Here is a 19363-nt window from a genome sequence, read left to right on the forward strand (position 1 = left end):
CATTCTTTTTCCTGTACACTGTAGAGCGCTTGATTTGGTTTGGGTTCGTTTATGGTTTAATTCGATCATTTATATTCTGGATTATAGCTTGGTAGTTTACCACATGAAATCCGAGGCATATATATTGACATTGTTTAGAGCTTATTTCGAGGGCGACAATTTTATGGTAAACTCTGTATCTCCAATGATCGATATTCTGAAAACTATTGAGTCTTTTACGGAAGCTGCTGATGGTTTTTTTTTTGTTGGCTCCCGAATATCTCCGCCAGTTGATGCTGCTGATAAATTTTCTGTGGTTTGCTGCCACATAAAGTGCTGTGAATTGGTGCTCTTGTTCAGGTTTTCTTTTGTTTCAATCTTGATTGTAATGCTTAGGTGCTGGTATGTTCCTTAACCTCTTGGGTTGCTTCCAATTGATTGTTTTATTGATATATTTGAAGTGTTGAATGAAGATGTTCCTTGCTCGAAGCTTTTATAGCTTTTGTTCCTTTAAAGATGTGTACGCTGATCTTGATCCTAGGTCATGTCCTTTGAGGTTGCTGACATTTTGTGATATTTTGCTTATCCGTAAGTGGGAAGAACTATGTCTAAGCCATAATATGATCATAGATTAGGGTCTTCTCGAGAACCATGGAAGCAAACTGGGGAGGGAGCACCGGGGTTGATTGTAACTACATTCTAAGTTTATACTGATCACTTATCTTCATCCACCAGTCTGAAGTAAATCCATGGAAGCTAGTGGAAACCCTTGAATAGAACATTACACTCCCTGGTATTTGGCTAACTCATTCTTGTCATTGAAGCATATGGCATCTAATGGACATGAAGGACAGAAACCTATTGTGGTATTCCTAAAAGAATGAATCAGTTTCCGGTGGAAAGAGAAGTGCATTGGGGACGAAGGGGATGGGTGAGGATATATAAGGGGTTCCAGGGGCATCAAATATTGACGTTTGCAACTTTCACCTTTGCTTTTAGGACTTGGAGTTTCCTGGTTCCTTATCCCGTGAAAGAGCCTATTATCATTAGTAGGTAATGGACAGAGCAGCTAGACATTATGATATGAGGCTGCTTTATGAAGATGTCAAACATATTTAATTTTTAATCCGAGACTAATATTAGCCTAACAGTTCAGGGAAATGTCATGCCCAATCTTAACTTGTACCTGATTGGTAACTTGGATAGTCTGAGATAATAATCAGCATCATATACCAGATTGTTGTAGGATTAGACCATCTCAAATTAGTCAGGACTAGAAAGAGGTGCAACACCTCTTCTGCAAGTTTTCCCTCAACAAGAAAAGAAACCTGGGGTACTACTACGTGTGTCACCTGGAAGATCGTCTTGTACTATGTCCAACCTCAACCCGAGGCTGATTGGTGACTTGGGATGGTCTCAGATGACAATCAATGTCTTAGACGAAATTGTTGTAGTCTGAGACCCTCCCAAGTTAACGATCAGAATGGTTAATATGCTGTAAAACCTCCTCTTCTACCTGAGCTTATTAGAAATGTAATGCTGCTATTGAAGTGAAGAGCATGCATATGCCCAAGAATGATGTGTTCTCTTCATATTTATAGTTGTGCATTTGTACGTCCAACTTTCAAGTTGCAGACCTCCTCCCACTTGAACTGATAAAGCAAATCAAGTGGACTAGTGGTTACGTGTTAAAATAGAATGATAGTTGTTTCACAATGAGCCTTCACATGTCAACAAATGATCGACATTTAAGCTCGTCTTTTTGAGTTATTACTGGTTGACATTGACTTTCTTGTTTAATGTTGATATTTGGTGCCCATCTATTAACTTTGATGAGTTGAGTCCAAGTTAAACTAGAGAATCTTGCTCAATGTCAACATGTTTTATTCTTTTTATGGGACAAACCAAGAGGATCCGATGTCCGAAAATTTTGGAATAGTTGTGGACCTCGAGTAAAGAGATTCTGGAATTAGCATCAGTATTAAATAATCTGAAATATCTGAATGGAAAAATATCATTTTTGGTTCTATAGATTAAACTTGTTTCATTTTTGGTCCTATTAATTACGAGATTAATACTTTTAGTTCTGTAATCCTCATTCACTTTTCTGTCTATAATTTAACTTTGTAGGTTGGTTGTTAAGTATTTTTTGGCTGGAAGAAATGTTGATCTTTTTTTCCAACAGTAGCATATGAATGCTCTATTTAGCCTACTTAGTTCATTTGTGGAAAATATGATTCTTTGTGTTCCTTCACTTACCTCCAACTTATAGAAATATAAGAAGGGTGAGATTCAAGTTTTATAAGAGAAGAGAGAAATCTCTCTTTATTTGCTCTAATTTTTTCAAAATTTATTTTTTTCCTCAAATATAGTTATATTTTTCGTCAAAAGTGGTCAAAAGCTGAAAGACGCTCCAATTTTTTCTTCAATAAAAAGTACTTAATGGCCACGTGCTAGGCATGTTGTTTACATCGTTAAATGTAGAAGAAAAAGCGGGTTAGAATTGAAAGTGCTAATTTTTATAAATTACGGGATTAAAAGTATTAATCCTGTAACGAATGGGACGAAGAGTGAAATGAGCTTAACTTGTAGGACCAAAAATGCTATTTCACCAAATAAAAAATATACAGTAATGATAATGAATAACCTTTTAATTGAACTTATTTTTGTATAGAGATTAAATATATAAATAAAAATATCATATTTTATTATTAGCTAAATTTAAAATATGTTATATTACTTAATGATTATAATATATGGTTAATTTTACATATAAAGTGTTGAAATATGGAGTTAAATATATAAAAAAATTTAAAAGCTCTCGAGCTGAACAGAATGTTTTGAGCTCGAAAACTTTGAACTCGAGTCAAGCTTAAAATCGAGCTGACTAGCAAGCCGGCTCGATTGGTTTGTCACCACTATTCTGAGCCTCGCAAGATCGATTCGTTTGCCACCTCCTTCTATAGAATTTATAAATTTTCAAACATTTTATAATCTCAACCAAACATCTTCCAACTTTTATGTTGCAGCCTATCCCACTTTGGGATCATAAACTGCACTATTGATTTATAATAAAATAAGAAAATAATTTACCGACCTCATTCCATGTTCCTCATTTGCATTCATGGTTTTACTAAAGTGAAAATCTATAGACATCATTAAGATATTTAGAGTGGTGATATAGATCTTGAAAAGGTGCTTGTCATTTTACTCACCAAATTTGTGTCTTTCTTGTTATTTTTTGTCCATGTCGTCACCTATTAGAGCGATTTGTTAGGCTTTCCGTCTTGGAAATTTTGTTCATGAGCACGTGTCTCGTCTTTTGGGGAATTAATCCTGATAACGTAGCTATCCACTTTGTTCGACAAAGTTGGGGATGTGTGTCAAAGTCAACTTAGAATTGAATATCCAACTTTCAGAACATTGTTGTATATATATATATATATATATATATATGCTTCGGAAAGGACAAAGGAGGCTGCATCGCCACTCAACAAGAATCTCAAATATCTTAATTATTCGATTTTGTCGGACACATGCATGGCTATTCTTTATTATGACTTTGATCTTTTGGGGAATTAGAATATGAGCATACTGCTAGGCTAGCTAGGGAGTAGGGTTGGGTTTAACTTTAATCCATGCTGGAGGTAAAAGGAGTTGAGCAAGCAATTCCACCTCATTAAATAATGTCATGAAAGCACTAGTCCCCGCGGGAGCATCTGGACTCTGCAGGAATCTCGCCTTCAGACCGAGTTGTGGATGAGATGAGCATACACTTTTGAACAGGCGCACTCTTGTTTTGTGGCTCTTGTTTCACCTACTTGGCTGGTAGTTTTTTTATTTTGTAAATAATTAGAGATATTCGTAGTTATATCAAATTTTCAAGGGAATTGGTTGTAATCTATATTTCATTTAATTAATGAGTGATATGTCAAGAATGTAAATCAATTGCACACATGGTTAAGGTAATCTTGCAATATTACATCAACCATGAAAGTTTTATTTATAGATATAGGTAGTGGATAGAAGTGCATCATAATTAATTTGGTAGCTTCCAGCAGCTGCTTTCCCTTACAAGGCTCTTCGGCCTCCTGTGCCGCCTTCTCTTTGGCAGTTATAATAGACAGCCGCAACGGGGGAACCAAGGTTGTAGACTCGTGAAAATTCTCTGGTGTTAAAATTCTGGCGCCGCCCTGGAGCATCCACTGTTTGCCGGCGTGGTTGACGGAACAATCCCAAAACAAGGCGGTGGATCCCTATTGATGGTTGAGGGCTCTCGTAACTCACTATTTCTTTCCCTGCATCCATCATTGCTCTATTCATCAATAAACACTATATTTACTTTTTCTGTAAAATACATAATCCTATCTAATTAATGAAGATCCCAATACTAAAATATTGGCTCACCAAAACCTGCTCCGGTGCTTCCTGGGATGTCCGTCACCAACCTGCATTTTGCATTTCCAATTTATACCACAATAAAATTTCATATATACATCATTAATCATTCCCATGTTTAGATGAAAAGTAACTCTTTTTCTCTCCCCCGCCCCAAAAACTGATGTTACTCCTTCTCATTAGTTACGTGCTAGCTAATACACAACAGATTGTATAAATTATATACTAATTAAAATTAAAATTTTAAAGAGGGATGTAACTAATTATGAAAAAAGAACAAAAATATCTTAAGAGCTTGATCAAAGCTACTTATTTATATATATATATATATATATGAATAATATCCACCAGTGCAAGTACTCCCTCAAGCATGGGTTGCTAGGGCTTGGAGCATCAGCATCCACCATTACCTGCCAAAATCAGCACATTCATTTGTGTATTAGTTGGAAATTCTAGTTCGGACCAAATTCGATCAAACTTGAATCAATCATATAGCAAGTGCAATATATTTATTGTGTGATTAGCGTAAAATCTTGCATTTATTTTGTAATTGACTTGGTTCGACCACACCTAATTGGGACAAGAATTTTTTGAAATGCATGAAACTACACCTAATAATTGCGAGAAGATTAATGGAAAATAGTATTACTAGCGTGCTACGTACTTACAAGAGTATAAAAGGAGCGAAAATCGTCGCCTCCAATATCAACTCTAGGCTGTGCGACTACTTGGGATGGTCTGAAGTTGCAGCCATTACAAACCATCCTACCATCACTGTAAACTCGTAGCTCAACCGTGCTGGTAAAGGCGTCTAAAACATCTCCAACAACACGGCTAACAACCAGAGGGTTCCTTTCTCTTGTCATGTTATAATGTTTTGTGATGGAGGATTTCATACATAACAAAGAAATATGTCCGCTGCCGGCTCACTTGTTTCTGTTATAAACTGATCATATAAAGCCGTCTTTGCAATATCACAATTCACACATATATATAGTGGTCCGACTCTGACGCATATGTATTATTATTCATATTCCCGTACATAAGGTAGATGGAAATTTGGGCAAGAATCATTCCCACTCCCTGCAGCCTTGATTCTCCTTTGCTCCCCACTTGCATTGCATGTGGATGTGGTGCAACACCAACACAAACACGAACACGACACCAGCCAATTAATTCAACTAATGAATACTAATTGCAATACAACCTGTGGCATAACTAACAAATCTTTTGCATGTTATCCATATTCATATATATAATAATCATTTATGTTTATCACTTTTTATAATAATTTCTAACAAAAACAAATTAATTATGAAGGAGATGATGGCACATGCGATGATAATGAAGGCCACGTCAAATAGATGCCTATGTTGAGATGTAAAGGTCAACTAGCCCTGATTCGCATCCAATCACACGTGTTCTTCCACGTATACTTCAAGTCATAGTCTTGCCTGTCTTCGGCCCAATGTGGTCTCGCTCGCGCTGCGAGGGCCCATTTATTACTACAGACGAGGGCCCATTTATTTGGGCCAATATTAGGCCCAAATAACCAATTGAGAAAGACCCCAACCCAACTTCCTCTAAACAGAGCTTCTTCCCGTCATCTTCAAGCGTTAATCTCTCTCTTATTTCCTTCTCCTTCAATGAGGAGCTCTTCTTAAGATTTCGCTTCAGTGTTCTATGTCTCAACCCAACACTTCCACCACCCCCGCCACATCCGCCTCCGCCGTCCCGGGCAAACGTTCATCATCCCCTCGTTCCTCCACTACCCCCACCGCCACCGGAGTCGGTGCTGCCTCTGTTGTCCCGGCGATGAAAAAAGCCAAGTCGCAGGCTGTCGCGTGCTCGCTCGATGGAAACAAGAACGGCCAGCAGCAGATTACTCCTCATGTCCACTTCGCCGAGCCCCCCGTTCACTCCCCTATGATGGAAGACGATCCAAGCGACGTTGCAATGGAGGCCTCCCCATCATCCACCGCTTTTGGCCGCAGAGTTTCTGCTTCCGGAGGTGGTGTCACTGCTAATTTGTCTCGGAAGAAGGCCACGCCTCCTCAACCTACAAAAAAGCTTGTAATTAAGCTCGTTAAAGGTAGGGATTTTTCCCTTTGCTTGTGCAAATTCATAATGGATTTAAGTGATTTCGACTTCCGGAGGAAGATTTCGGGTTTTCTTGATGAGATACTTAAGTGTTTTGTGTTGGTGGAATTGAGGCGAGAATGTTAGGGTTTTGAGCGTTGGATTGGTTATCTTGAGACACATATTTAACGAGTAAGTTAAGCTAACTTTAGATGTCTTTTGGGGTTTTATTTCGGGTCGTAATTTATAAAAATCTGCGATTTTCTCATTTATTTAAGAACTGTGTTTGTTACTTCCAGTTGCATGACTTGGGAAGTTATTGAAGCTGGAATTTAGTGTAATTGAGTTGTTTGTAGTCCAATTTCGCTGCATTATTCGACTATATGTTAGTATGTTCAGATCCTTCTCCAAAATTTCTGTTATTTTTGTACCTTAGCTAGACGATTTTTGGGCATTTACTTCATGAATGGGATTTCTAAACCTAGTGTTTTTGAGGCTAGCTGCATCGAGATTCTTTAGGACAAATCTCTAGGTTTACAAATTTGGCTTGGGGTGTAAATTTTTTAGCTGTAATGCCCCCATCTTACATGACTGTAAACACAGATAGTATTGCAGTTTTCCTTATCATTTCTTGGTAGTTGCAGTTGCACTACAACAGTACGACTTAAACCTCACATTTAAAGCGGTTTTAAGTTGTTTGGTGGAAGTTCTGGTGGATTTAGTTACTGGATTTGTTGTTGATGGGTGACAGTAGAATACATGTTTATGTATATTGTATATACATGTGTGGGCGTGTATAGCAATAAGTCCAATATTAGATATGTATTATTGATAATTCATAATGAGGACTTGCCAACACCTTTGTTGTGGATAGTTTATTTTGTATGGCCTCTTTCTATTCCACGTAGGAGAATGCCTTTCAACCTAATAATGCTCACAGTTCCTGGAGAATGCCTGTTAGGTCTTATATGGATGTTTGCTTGTGAAATTCCAATGGGTGTGCAAGTATAGAGAAAGAGCTGGGGGTCATCCTGCTGTGTTTTTCTTCTTCTCCATGTTTGTCTTCTTGTGCTTATTGTTCTCTCTTTTTTGGGATGCTTAAGTTTGGATACAATCGCATCACTTTGCGACAATCAGCATTCTTGTGCAGCTAAATGCTAGCTTGTAAGTGATTGAAAATTTTGCTTCATAGTTAACTATCATAAGATTTGACAAGAAATTGTGATTCCAGTTTCTCAATGAATCTAAATACGTTTACAACTTTTTTGGGAAATGCAAGGATTTCCCCATGTGATTTACCTTATGAGATCAGTCTTTGCAGTTTGAGGATATAGAACTGATAATTAGTCATGCTGTAAGATTAATTAAATCGAATATTTAAGTTTCGATAAAGAAAGGACAGCATTCATGAAATGCTTTAAATTGCATGTCATTACTCTGAAGAAAAAAGACAGTGAGGTGGTTTCTTATTGTTCAACTCTCAGCAGTAATACGCCATGAAAGTGGGAGTATCCTGTTTTCTTAGTTTAAATTTCTCCTAGGACTTATATAGGATGAACCTGTGTGGGTGGAGTGTGGCCTTATGTTAGTGTTCCTCACTGATGTGATCCCTTGTGTCTCTGCAGCAAAACCGACACTGCCAAGTAATTTTGAGGAAAATACGTGGGCAACACTGAAGTCTGCAATCAATGCCATATTTTTGAAACAACCTGATCCATGTGACCTGGAGAAGCTATATCAGGTTGGTGCCAACAGTAGTATTTTTCTTTCCTGTGACAGAATCTGATGCGCAGCCTTATAATCTTTAGGCTGTGAATGACCTTTGCCTGCACAAGATGGGCGGCAGTCTGTATCAGCGCATTGAGAGGGAGTGCGAAGAGTTCATTTCTGCAGCTCTTCAAACTTTGGTTGGCCAAAGTGAAGATCTTGCGGTTTTTCTCTCTCTTGTGGAGAAGTGCTGGCAGGATTTTTGTGACCAGATGCTAATGATCCGTGGTATAGCATTATATCTGGATAGGACATATGTGAAGCAAACCCCAAATGTGCGTTCATTGTGGGACATGGGCTTGCAGCTTTTCCGCAAACATCTTTCTCTGGCTTCAGAAGTAGAGCACAAAACCGTATTTGGACTGTTGAAAATGATTGAGAGTGAAAGGTAATTTTTTCTCGAAGCCTGAAACTTGTTATGCAGAATTTTTTAATTAATGGCTGGATTATGCAGTACCATCCATCACTATACGAATAAGGTTTTTAAGTCAACATTGTTTGTGATGTTAGGTCCAGTGGAATATCATTGACAGTAGATTCTACTGACTTTCCGAAATATTTACTCCACGCTTTCCTTTTGTACTACAATATATCCAATGGTTTTTAGATTAGCACATGTTATTATCATTAGTGTTAACATTTAACCATGCAATTTAAACATGGAAATAGTGAAGCAATGGCATAGATATATCCAATGGAATAGAATTGGTTTAAGCTTGGTTGATGAGATACAGAACTTATCATTTCACAATATTATTATTTTTGTTGTTCTTATAGATTAGGCGAAGCAGTTGATAGAACTCTCCTTAATCATCTTTTGAAGATGTTCACTGCATTGGGAATTTACGCTGAAAGCTTTGAGAAGCCATTCCTTGAAACCACATCTGAATTTTACGCAGCTGAAGGCATCAAATACATGCAGCAGTCCGATGTTCCAGATTATTTAAAACATGTTGAGGTGCGAGTTGTTCTGTGTTTTTTTTCTTGAACATATTTATTAGAGTCTTGATCTTCTATGCACGTTAACATTCAGGTGCCAACTATGGATTCTTCCGTATATCTTTTATCATGAAATGGATCCATTTTTAGTTTTGTCATATATTCCTCCAGATAAGATTGCAAGAAGAGCATGAAAGATGTCTACTCTACCTGGATGCAAGTACAAGAAAGCCATTAGTAGCCACTGCAGAAGGGCAACTTCTTGAACGCCATATATCTGCAATTTTGGATAAGGTAGCTATTATTGGATAATTTCCGAGTACATCTGCACTTAAGCGTCTTTATCTCATAATACTTCTGATCTCTTGTGCAGGGCTTTATGATTCTAATGGATGCGAAACGCATTGAGGATCTCCGGAGGTTGTACCTGCTCTTCTCCAGGGTTAATGCTCTTGAGTCGTTGAGGCAATCCCTTAGTCAGTACATCCGAAGGACTGGTCAGGGCATTGTCATGGATGAAGAGAAGGACAAAGATATGGTATCCAGCTTATTGGAATTTAAGGCTAATCTTGATAGGATATGGAAAGAAAGTTTCTCTAAGAATGAAGCTTTTGGCAATACCATCAAGGATGCATTTGAGCATCTCATTAATATCCGGCAGGTAATCATTTTGCTACTTTATTTGGTTTGATTGATTGCCATCTTTTTTGAATCTCGTAACCAATCAAATGATTGAAGGTAAATTACATGAACACCACCTTAGGTTTGACATAATTACAAATACATCCCTTCTAGATCAAAAATTACATTTACCCTCCTTGAGGTTTATCCCGTCTTCTATTTAACTCCACCAGTAGGGTTCCGGTGAATTTGTCACATGTTATTCCCAAAATACTCCTAATAAAAAGTTTGACTATAATTTGACCAAACTTTCAGACGAAAATGCTCTTTGGACCAGATTGTAATGTTTTAAAATATTGAGGGGGTTAAATGCTATGATCTCACATATTTTGTACTTAAATGTAATATTTTTTTTTTGGCTAAACAGTTTTTGTATATTAAGTATTGCAGGGTTTGTCTTATATATTAGGTCGAATTACATCAACACCTTCGAGGTTTAGTATAATTACAAATACATCCTTGTTAGATAGGAAATTACATTTACCCTCCTGGAGGTTTGTAAAACATTACACTGCTTGCAAAAAGAAGTGTGCAAATACAAAGACACCCTTCATTTATCTGGAAAAATAAATAAATAAATTTTGAAAAGGACTAAAAACTCTTTAAACAAAACTTCATTAGGAGGAAAAATGTAATTTCCTATCTATCAAGGATGTTTTATAATTATACCTAATCTCAATGGGTGTGAATGTAATTTTCACCCTAATATATAAGATAATGTTCGCAATATTTAATGGACAAGAATGGCTAGTTTAGCAAAAAAATAACATATTACATTTAATTACAAAGTATGTGAGATCATTACATTTGAACCCCCTCAATATTTTAAAAACATTACAACTTGGTCCATATGGCATTTTCGTCTGAAAAATTGGTCAAATGATAATAAATTTTTTTATTAGGGGTATTTTGGGTATAACATGTGATAAATTCAACGGAATCCTATTGGTGGAGTTAAATGTAAGACGGAACAAACCTCAAGGAGGGAAAATGTAATTTTTGATTTCATAGGGATGTATTTGTAACTATGTCAAACCTTAGGGAATATTGATGTAATTTACCCATGAATAAATTTGGTTGAGAGCAACATATCGTGAAACATATAATGGTGGTAATATTTATGGTAAACATGAATATATATAGCAACAATTGTAATATGAACTGATGTGTATTGAATTCCTATGCCTTAATATATTGTTTTCCGTGGATGTGACAACTAATATCCTTTGGAGTTGGTTTCGCTTGAATAATATGATCAAATTACACAGTCCAACAAGGTGACTTGCCAGTCTAGTTTAGAGCAGCATAAGTGTTTAGACGAATATGCTGTCTCTATTAGTGGTAATAAATGCAGTTGAATACATCTTATGGTGAAAAACGTGACTTGTTGGTCTAGTTTAGAAATCGATATAATTAGAATGGAGAAGGTGTAAGCCTTTACATGAATGTGTTGTTTCTGTTAGTGGTATCTTAGGATGAACAACTTTTTAGCCGTTGCGCTCAGTTCAATTTTTGCACTTTGGTTCATGTGGAGGTTCTGGCGAGATTGGCTTTGTGGGTTTAGGCTGGATGACTTTGAAATTTTAATAATGGAATCATAAGCAAGGATGAAAATGATTTTGATGCTTATAAATTTGATTTGTACCTTGATTACATCCTCATTGAGATTCTACTCTATCATATAATTTAGCATTATTCTAATTTTGTTGAATTGTAGTCAGTGTTGCAGTGATCACGACACATCATTTTTATTTTCTGTTCTGTTCCAGAACCGACCTGCTGAGCTAATTGCCAAGTTTGTGGATGACAAGCTCCGTTCTGGTAATAAGGGTGCATCAGAGGAGGAATTGGAGGGGACACTGGATAGAGTCTTGGTGTTATTCAGATTCATACAGGTAATATATACGCATTCACGTGTAATCAAACCTGGAAACTAAAGTTTGTATCATTGTTAAAATGCATAAAAGATTGAAGCTTAATTTCACATCTCATCTAGGGTAAAGATGTATTTGAAGCATTCTATAAGAAAGATCTCGCTAAAAGGCTCTTATTGGGTAAGAGTGCCTCTATTGATGCGGAGAAGTCAATGATTACCAAGGTAGAGCCTCTTTTTGTATATTTTCAAATACAGAGTAAATTACCAAGGTGATGCAAGCATTGTAGCTTTGCTATTCCAGTTGAAAACAGAGTGTGGCAGTCAGTTCACTAACAAACTTGAAGGGATGTTCAAGGTATGTATCAATATTCCAGGTTGAACATTGATGTTCTTACAGTTTTTGTTTATTTATAGTCATATACTTTCAAAACTGGTTTCATTTATTGCAAAATCATGTAGATCTTTTGATGTATCTTCTGTCCCCAAGGATAGATCTTTCCAAGCTGTTACTAAATTGAATAACGTGTCACACAGTGCTATATTTGTTAGTTACAAGTTACAGGGGTGGCTGTTGTGGAGATGCATTTATTCTGTGCACCTAGATTCTTTTGCTATCGATTTCCCATCATCACCTCTGAGGTGGTAGATTGTGTCCATCTTTAAGAGAAATTCTATGAACTTTAATGGGATTTTATTTTACTCCTTCCACCAGCCTTTCAGAGTTGGCTTGTAAAACATGTTTCCTCAGAAAGCAGTATAACCGGTGCCGAGGGAGAAAAAAGGGACCACAATTAAAAAATCAAACAACATTTGCATTACTGTTTGGGAATAAGATCTGGTTATTTGCATAATGACATTGGATACCTGTACTCCAGGACATTGAATTGTCAAAAGAGATCAATGAATCATTCAAGCAATCGTCCCAAGCTCGGACAAAGCTTCCATCAGGAATCGAGATGAGCGTCCACGTCTTAACAACAGGGTAGGTGGCAGTCCTTCTATTGATTTTTGGATTTCTCTGGCGTCCTAAATTTTACATCCAATTCAATTATATTCAGGTTAATTAGCTCATAATGGTTGGTTGGCTGCAGGTACTGGCCAACGTATCCACCCATGGATGTTCGCCTTCCCCATGAACTTAATGTGTATCAGGTTTGTCAGTTGTCACAATAACTGGACTTTTTTTTCAGTGACGTGTGGAGATCACAGTTGTATGAAATAACCATGTCTTGTACTTAAATTACCCTCCAGGATATTTTTAAGGAGTTTTACTTAAGCAAGTATAGTGGGAGACGATTGATGTGGCAAAATTCATTAGGTCACTGTGTGCTAAAAGCAGAATTTCCAAAAGGTAAAAAGGAGCTGGCAGTTTCTCTGTTTCAGGTTGGTCTCATTCAAATATATGTAGACTGTTGGCTGCTTCATAAGCTTCTCCTCTTATGCGGTTCATATTGATTCTGCTCCCAGACTGTTGTGTTGATGCTGTTCAATGATGCACAAAAGCTTAGCTTTCAAGATATCAAGGAGTCCACTGGTATTGAGGATAAAGAACTGAGGAGGACCTTGCAGTCACTTGCATGTGGAAAATTTCGTGTTCTTCAGAAAGTGAGTGACCATTGTTGGAAAGACGCTTCTTGAATTTCCTAGGTTGTGTTTAACCAATTATTGAGTAATATGCCTCCCCTTGCAGATTCCCAAAGGGAGAGACGTGGAAGATGAAGACTCCTTCGTGTTTAATGATCAATTTGCCGCTCCTCTATATCGTCTAAAGGTGCATATACATGTATATATTCGATAACATAATGTGATGCTTTCCTCTAAGAAATATTGGAAGTGCAATATTCATGTAGTATACTCAGTAACATAATGTGATGCTTTCCTCAAATGAATGTGAGAAGTACCTAACTTTCAGTGGGTTGGAATTCTTGGCTTGCTAGATGTCAGTAATGCCTAGCAAATTTACTTGTGTGAACAGGTAAATGCGATTCAGATGAAGGAAACTGTTGAGGAGAATACCAGCACTACAGAAAGGGTTTTCCAAGACCGTCAATATCAGGTTTATTTCCAGTCGCAGTTAGCATGCAAAGTTGTTGGAGATTTCCAACTTCTGCAGTCTGAGTTGATGTAACTTTGGCTGGTTGCTCATGCAGGTTGATGCTGCTATTGTTCGGATAATGAAGACGAGGAAAGTGCTGAGCCACACACTCTTGATAACAGAACTCTTTCAGCAGGTAATGGGAACCCTTCCATCTCGGTATTACATGCTGAATGTGACTGTCTGTGTGTGTGTGTGTGCTGAAGTGCTTCCCTTACTGCTGAGAGAGAGGGGAAAAGAGATGGTAGTAAAAGGAAGCGATTTTTCATGTCAATAGTAAGCAGGAAACATATTTACATAAAAGTAAATCTGAATGTGATCTTATGTTCATGACACAGCTCAAGTTTCCAATAAAACCGGCTGATTTGAAGAAAAGAATTGAGAGCCTGATTGATAGAGAGTACCTGGAGCGAGACAAAAATAATCCGCAAATATACAACTACCTCGCGTAAATGGTTACATCATACTGGATTTTCCTTGTAAATGACATGGAGTTGCTTTAATCAGAAAGGTGCAAGTTCAGAATCCCAGGTCAATGTGTACAGCAAGCTTATAGTAATTTTTTTTTTTTTTTTTGTGGCGTTGGGTATAACTGTAAAGCAATTGTGTTCTCAGAGTCTGTTTCTGAATCTCTGTTGCATGAAGCAAGCTGAGTTTTGTTTTGATTAATGTTCTCTTTAACTGAACTGAGATTCAGTTGTCAATTATATCTTGTAAAGTGCGTTACTTGACATTTGCACATGATGAAGTTCCGAGTCTACCCGATTGAAAGACCTCAAGTTTCACGACTTTAATAATGCATTGATAAGAAATCGCAAGAACTGAACCCACATGCACCAGATTTAACGCACGTACATAAACTGGGGGAATTCTAAATTTAACGAAAATACTTGTAATTGTGAAGAAATTTCGTAAGTTTTTAGAATAAATATTTTTTCTCAAAAAAAAAAAGGAAAGTAAAAGGAAATGTGTTTTGGTTTAGGGGGACAATGAGAATTTATGTCGATTCTAATCAACATAACAATCAAGTTATGTTATGAGATTATGAATTGCATTTAAGATACTTAAAAGTTAATTCTTTACAATCCTTAACATCGTCATGAAAATCAAGCCTTATGTTTGTTTTCGGTTTTGGGCCATCTCAGAGATGGCCCAAAACAGAAGCAATGTTTGTCATTGCTTGTTTTGCCATGTTTTTATCTTGTTTTTAAGTATTTTATCTTGTTTCTAAGTATTTGATTTTTAAACACAAATATATTTTATTTTAACCACTTAATATTTTATACGTAATATTTTCTACATCATTGAAATAATTAAAAATTTTAAAAAATATAAAATAATATAATTATTCTACACGGTTAATTCATATATTACATTATTTGAATAATGTATTTAAATTTATCACCTCGAATAGAACAACTAACAAAAAATATTGTTAATCCATTATTAGAGTGCATTTAATTATTTTTAAAAGTGTATTTACATAAATTATTTTTTTCATTTCCATACATATATAATTAGGAAATAATATTTATTTTAATCCACTCACAACTAAATAAATTATATATATTTTTATACATATATATATATAAATATATATAAAAGAGACATGATTTGACAATGAACAGTATTTTTTGTCTCCCCACTACCCAACATCAAACATAACATACTTATTTTATATTATCTTCAAAAACAAATCCAAACATACACACTATCTCTAACTTATTTTTATTTATCTTTGTTTTTCTCTCTCTATCTCCATAAAATACCCAAAAACAAGTTAAAAACAAAACCAAACATAATGAAGATGTATCTCAGAAATGAAAAACTATTGAATGTAAAATATGTAATTCGTCAATGTGGACTATTGGTTGAATGTCGTACTGAGGTAAATTACAATGACTTTTTCAAAGGTTTGACATAATTATAAATATTATTTAATATTTGATAAAATTATATAATTTTTGAATGGAGGTATGAAATTATTAATTTTGTCCTTATTATATTTTTTTAATATTTTTTAAATTAAAAATTTATAAAAAAGTCAAAAGCGATGAATGCAAAAATTTAAAAATTATAAAAAATTATTTATTTAGTCCATAATTTTTTTTAAAAAAAATAAAATTATAATTACTTTTTGATCAGTTCACCATAAAAATGGATGAAAATCTAACGGATCAGGCTAATTGTTAGACGAATGTTAAAATCATGGGGATATTGGTAATTTTTTAAACGAGGGAGTATATGTGATTATGCTAAACTTCAAGGGAGGTTGTAATTTACTCAAGATGAAAACGTATTCATAGTGTTTCGATTTGTGTTTTAAGTGTTTCGTTGTGATGTTTTGGAGATAGAGAGAAAAAAACAGAAATAAATATGTATTGGAAATAGATGGTATATTTCAATTTGTATTTTGAGATACTTTAAAATATTTTAAAATAAGTGGTATAAATTTGATGTTGGGATTTGGATGACAAAAACACGATTAATTGTCAAATCATATATCTTTTATAAATTTTTTTATATATAAATATTGTATGTTTAATGTTGTATTTTTTAGAGATAAAAAGCATTGTTCATTGTCAAATAATATCTCTTTTATATTATATACATATAAGTGTATATATATTATATATAGAAAGTTGAAAAATAAAAAAACACACAAATAAGGCATAAAAAAATATAAAAAATTGAGTGTGTTTTATTTTTGACTCAGAAAATGCCAAAACATGAAACCAAACATAGTGATTGAATCTAAAATATCAAAGAGACATACAAGTTACTAATTTGATTGCAAAACAAGCCAGAGAATCTCTCGACTCTCTTCATACTTAATGCATAATCATTCTCAGTAGACGCTAAACAAACAATACTTTTCAGAAATATCTCCATTTTTTGCAGCAGAAGTTTATAGTCTGTCGTGTACCTGTATCCACACCCTTCTACTTAGCAAGCACAACTGTTCACACAGTTCCACATAACATCCATATGGTAATGACACGGTTAAGACTCTGAAAAAGTTGCAGACAAACCCTTCCAGGTAAAGAGTGCAGATTAGTCGAGTTGCAACTCACTTCCAGGTAAAGAGTGCAGAAAAGTCGAGTTGCAACTCAATATCTGTTGATCAGATATCACATTATATTCAGCATATGACTTGTTGATCAGATATCACGTTAAGTAAACGCCATATGCTTACGACTATGTTCTAATGCAAACCTCATGTTAGCTTTACACAACCACGAAATAGGCTATTATACCTTGATTGGCCTATAAAGCGCTGGCTTGCAAGAACCATTAATCATCATATTATCAGTCATCAGTGTCCTGCTTCATCATAATCACCCTTAGGGTAAATAAAATTTTATTGACCCCAAAAGGGCTACAAAGAACGATGTAATGTGAAGAATCTAGATGGCAACATGCACAGCATCTCAATCACTTATGATCAGAATGGATTCTGTTTCTTACAGAACCCAACATTGTGGTACTCAAACAAATTATTCCTTAAGATGCCATCACGTGTGGCCAATAATAACTCCAGATAACAATTTAAAAATTGACAAATTGGTTACCGTATCATACTACACCACTAGCAAAATAATTTCCCCCGTCCCCAATACTAATAGTTCCATTTAAAAGCTTTCCTTACGAATAAAGATAAATTTCACCCGACAAGAATATTTATATTCTCAAGGAAAAACGAGAAGAGACCTAACGGAGAAGATTCATCTAGTTTAACAGTATATATTATCAAAATGTATAGAAAAACACAGTTTTGAAGAGAGTAGAGGTACTTAGTTAAGTAAGAAGGCGGAAGGAGATGTAGATTCTCATGTCGTCCAATTGCTGGCAACTAAACAATTAGGTGGTATCTCAAAGCGTAAAATCTAGCTCCCTGCAATCAGGTACACATATAGCATCCAAGAGAGGATTGTCAAGTTTGATTTCGTAATACATTTATAATTGTCTTGTTGGTTCAGAAAATTAGCCAATCACATGAAATCTCTATGTAACTATGCCACATCCTAGGTCCCTTCTCCTGTAGATAACGTCTATGTAATTCCACAAACTAGTTATGATTTTAACAGCTCAGCAGGTGATGAAATGGAGGGTGCAAAGTGGCCATGAAGATGTAGAAAAGCAAAAGAAATTCCATAGTGGGGAAATAGTTGAGTCTCCAGAGCTATCAAAATCATAAGAGAGAATCCACAGCCTTTGAAGTGTATGATCTAACTAGTTAACCTTCAACTGCTAAACAATGTCTTAACACAAAATTTCACCGCAGGAGTCATAAATACAAACCAAATTGAGCACGATACTCGGAAGATCCTCCTCCAGAAATGAAATGGCGAAAGTCCGGTAAACCCTGAAATTTCATGAAGAACCAATGAGGCAGCATGAACACAAGATAACAGTTAACACAAGCTATTATAATCATAATAGTAACAGAAAAGCTTTAGGGAAGAATAGTTACTAATTGAAAAGGAAAGAACACAAATGAGGCAGAATTCTGAAAGTTCATGACGAACCAACAAAGAGAACCACGAATGTAACCTTTCAACTTATTACATTGCAATCCTTGGAACAAGGGAAAACCTTAATTAAGAATAGTTGATAACTGAAAAGGATGGGACACAGATACAGGGGGAGACAAGTTTAACCGGCACGTCCCCTTCTCTTCTTCTGATTCTTAAAGAAACCCAAAAAGAAAAACAGCAAACTAGTGCCAATACAATCATTCACCCAAATTAAGAAGATCATACAATAGCAAGAGAACATAAAATTTATTATTGATCGTCATTCCGGTTTGACATACATCCACTAAACAGCAAACTCAAAAGATCATTAGAGGAGAAAGGATAAGACGTTACAATTACATATAGACAAATACAAGTATATAAGATCCGTCAACTCGCCAATTCTCTCGACTCCGATCCGGGTCGCATATATTGAACAACACGCCCGCCAGAGGAGGCCTCGAGAAAAAAAAAGAAAACAGAATATACGGCAATAACGGAAAAGAAATTGGAAAGTCGATAGCAAGAACCAAAGACTGACAGGGGATGAAAAGATCAGACGGTCTTGGCGACAGTGGAAGAGGCTGGAGTGGCACTATCCGCATTGGTACTGGGATTAAGAGGAGCGTGAAGGGTGGTGGTGCTGACTTGGTCGTCGGGGTCGTAATCTGGGTTGAGGTTCCGATCTATCGCTTCGCGGCCTTTTTCAAGACAGGGTTTGCACGCAATCTCGATCGTACACCATCCCAGCGCCACTGCCGCTATAGCTATCAACGCCGTCGTCACCGCCCCCATCTCTCTCTGTCGCGTTTTGTTGGACGAGATTACTGTTATTACGGTGGGGATGTAGTCACTTGTGTGTGTGTATGTGGGTGGGGGCTGTGTTGATCGCTTGGTGCGATGGCCGTTATTACGGTTTCCCGCGTTGTGTCCTGAAATCGCCCTAAGGTTTAGCGACTCTCTCTTATGTAAGTGGTGATTTGGTTCTTAAGATAGCACCGAACGCTCACGTTTGAAGGGAAAAGAAAAAGG

The 19363-nt window shown here is 36.1% G+C and overlaps 3 protein-coding genes across 3 annotated transcripts; 1 reads left to right on the top strand and 2 right to left on the bottom strand.

The window, feature by feature from the left end:
* Window positions 1-3958: 3958 nt before the first annotated feature.
* LOC105175726 (protein VERNALIZATION 3-like) lies at window positions 3959-5351 on the bottom strand. The gene is made up of 4 exons (XM_011098275.3): window positions 5046-5351; window positions 4726-4787; window positions 4387-4427; window positions 3959-4277 (listed from the first exon to the last, which is right to left on the bottom strand). The coding sequence occupies exons 1-4, from the start codon at window positions 5271-5273 to the stop codon at window positions 4051-4053; spliced, it is 558 nt and encodes a 185-aa protein (XP_011096577.2). The 5' UTR covers window positions 5274-5351; the 3' UTR covers window positions 3959-4050.
* A 619-nt stretch (window positions 5352-5970) lies between these two features.
* LOC105175716 (cullin-4) lies at window positions 5971-14483 on the top strand. Its single transcript, XM_011098265.3, has 17 exons — window positions 5971-6469; window positions 8082-8197; window positions 8265-8611; window positions 9001-9181; window positions 9334-9456; window positions 9536-9823; window positions 11613-11738; window positions 11840-11941; window positions 12021-12074; window positions 12595-12701; window positions 12811-12871; window positions 12971-13102; window positions 13187-13324; window positions 13410-13490; window positions 13695-13775; window positions 13870-13950; window positions 14153-14483. Exons 1-17 carry the CDS (start codon window positions 6061-6063, stop codon window positions 14264-14266), a joined length of 2541 nt encoding a protein of 846 aa, XP_011096567.1. The 5' UTR covers window positions 5971-6060; the 3' UTR covers window positions 14267-14483.
* Window positions 14484-17945: 3462 nt separating this feature from the next.
* LOC105175727 (outer envelope membrane protein 7) lies at window positions 17946-19294 on the bottom strand. The gene is made up of 2 exons (XM_011098276.3): window positions 18873-19294; window positions 17946-18180 (listed from the first exon to the last, which is right to left on the bottom strand). The coding sequence occupies exon 1, from the start codon at window positions 19124-19126 to the stop codon at window positions 18887-18889; it is 240 nt and encodes a 79-aa protein (XP_011096578.1). The 5' UTR covers window positions 19127-19294; the 3' UTR covers window positions 17946-18180; window positions 18873-18886.
* Window positions 19295-19363: the final 69 nt, after the last annotated feature.

This window comes from Sesamum indicum, linkage group LG12, assembly GCF_026168435.1.
Source record: "Sesamum indicum cultivar Baizhima isolate 11 linkage group LG12, ASM2616843v1, whole genome shotgun sequence".
Taxonomy (NCBI): Eukaryota; Viridiplantae; Streptophyta; class Magnoliopsida; order Lamiales; family Pedaliaceae; genus Sesamum; species Sesamum indicum.

Bases quoted from the DNA above. Each gene is read 5' to 3' on its own strand.
- LOC105175726 (XM_011098275.3), bottom strand. From the start codon at position 5,273: ATGAAATCCTCCATCACAAAACATTATAACATGACAAGAGAAAGGAAC. The intron at 4,788-5,045 runs GTAAGTACGTAG...TGATTTTGGCAG, and splicing joins TTCGCTCCTTTTATACTCTT to GTAATGGTGGATGCTGATGC. The intron at 4,428-4,725 runs GTGGATATTATT...TGCAAAATGCAG, and splicing joins TTGAGGGAGTACTTGCACTG to GTTGGTGACGGACATCCCAG.
- LOC105175716 (XM_011098265.3), top strand. From the start codon at position 6,061: ATGTCTCAACCCAACACTTCCACCACCCCCGCCACATCCGCCTCCGCC. The intron at 8,198-8,264 runs GTTGGTGCCAAC...TATAATCTTTAG, and splicing joins ACCTGGAGAAGCTATATCAG to GCTGTGAATGACCTTTGCCT. The intron at 13,103-13,186 runs GTTGGTCTCATT...TTCTGCTCCCAG, and splicing joins TGGCAGTTTCTCTGTTTCAG to ACTGTTGTGTTGATGCTGTT.
- LOC105175727 (XM_011098276.3), bottom strand. From the start codon at position 19,126: ATGGGGGCGGTGACGACGGCGTTGATAGCTATAGCGGCAGTGGCGCTG.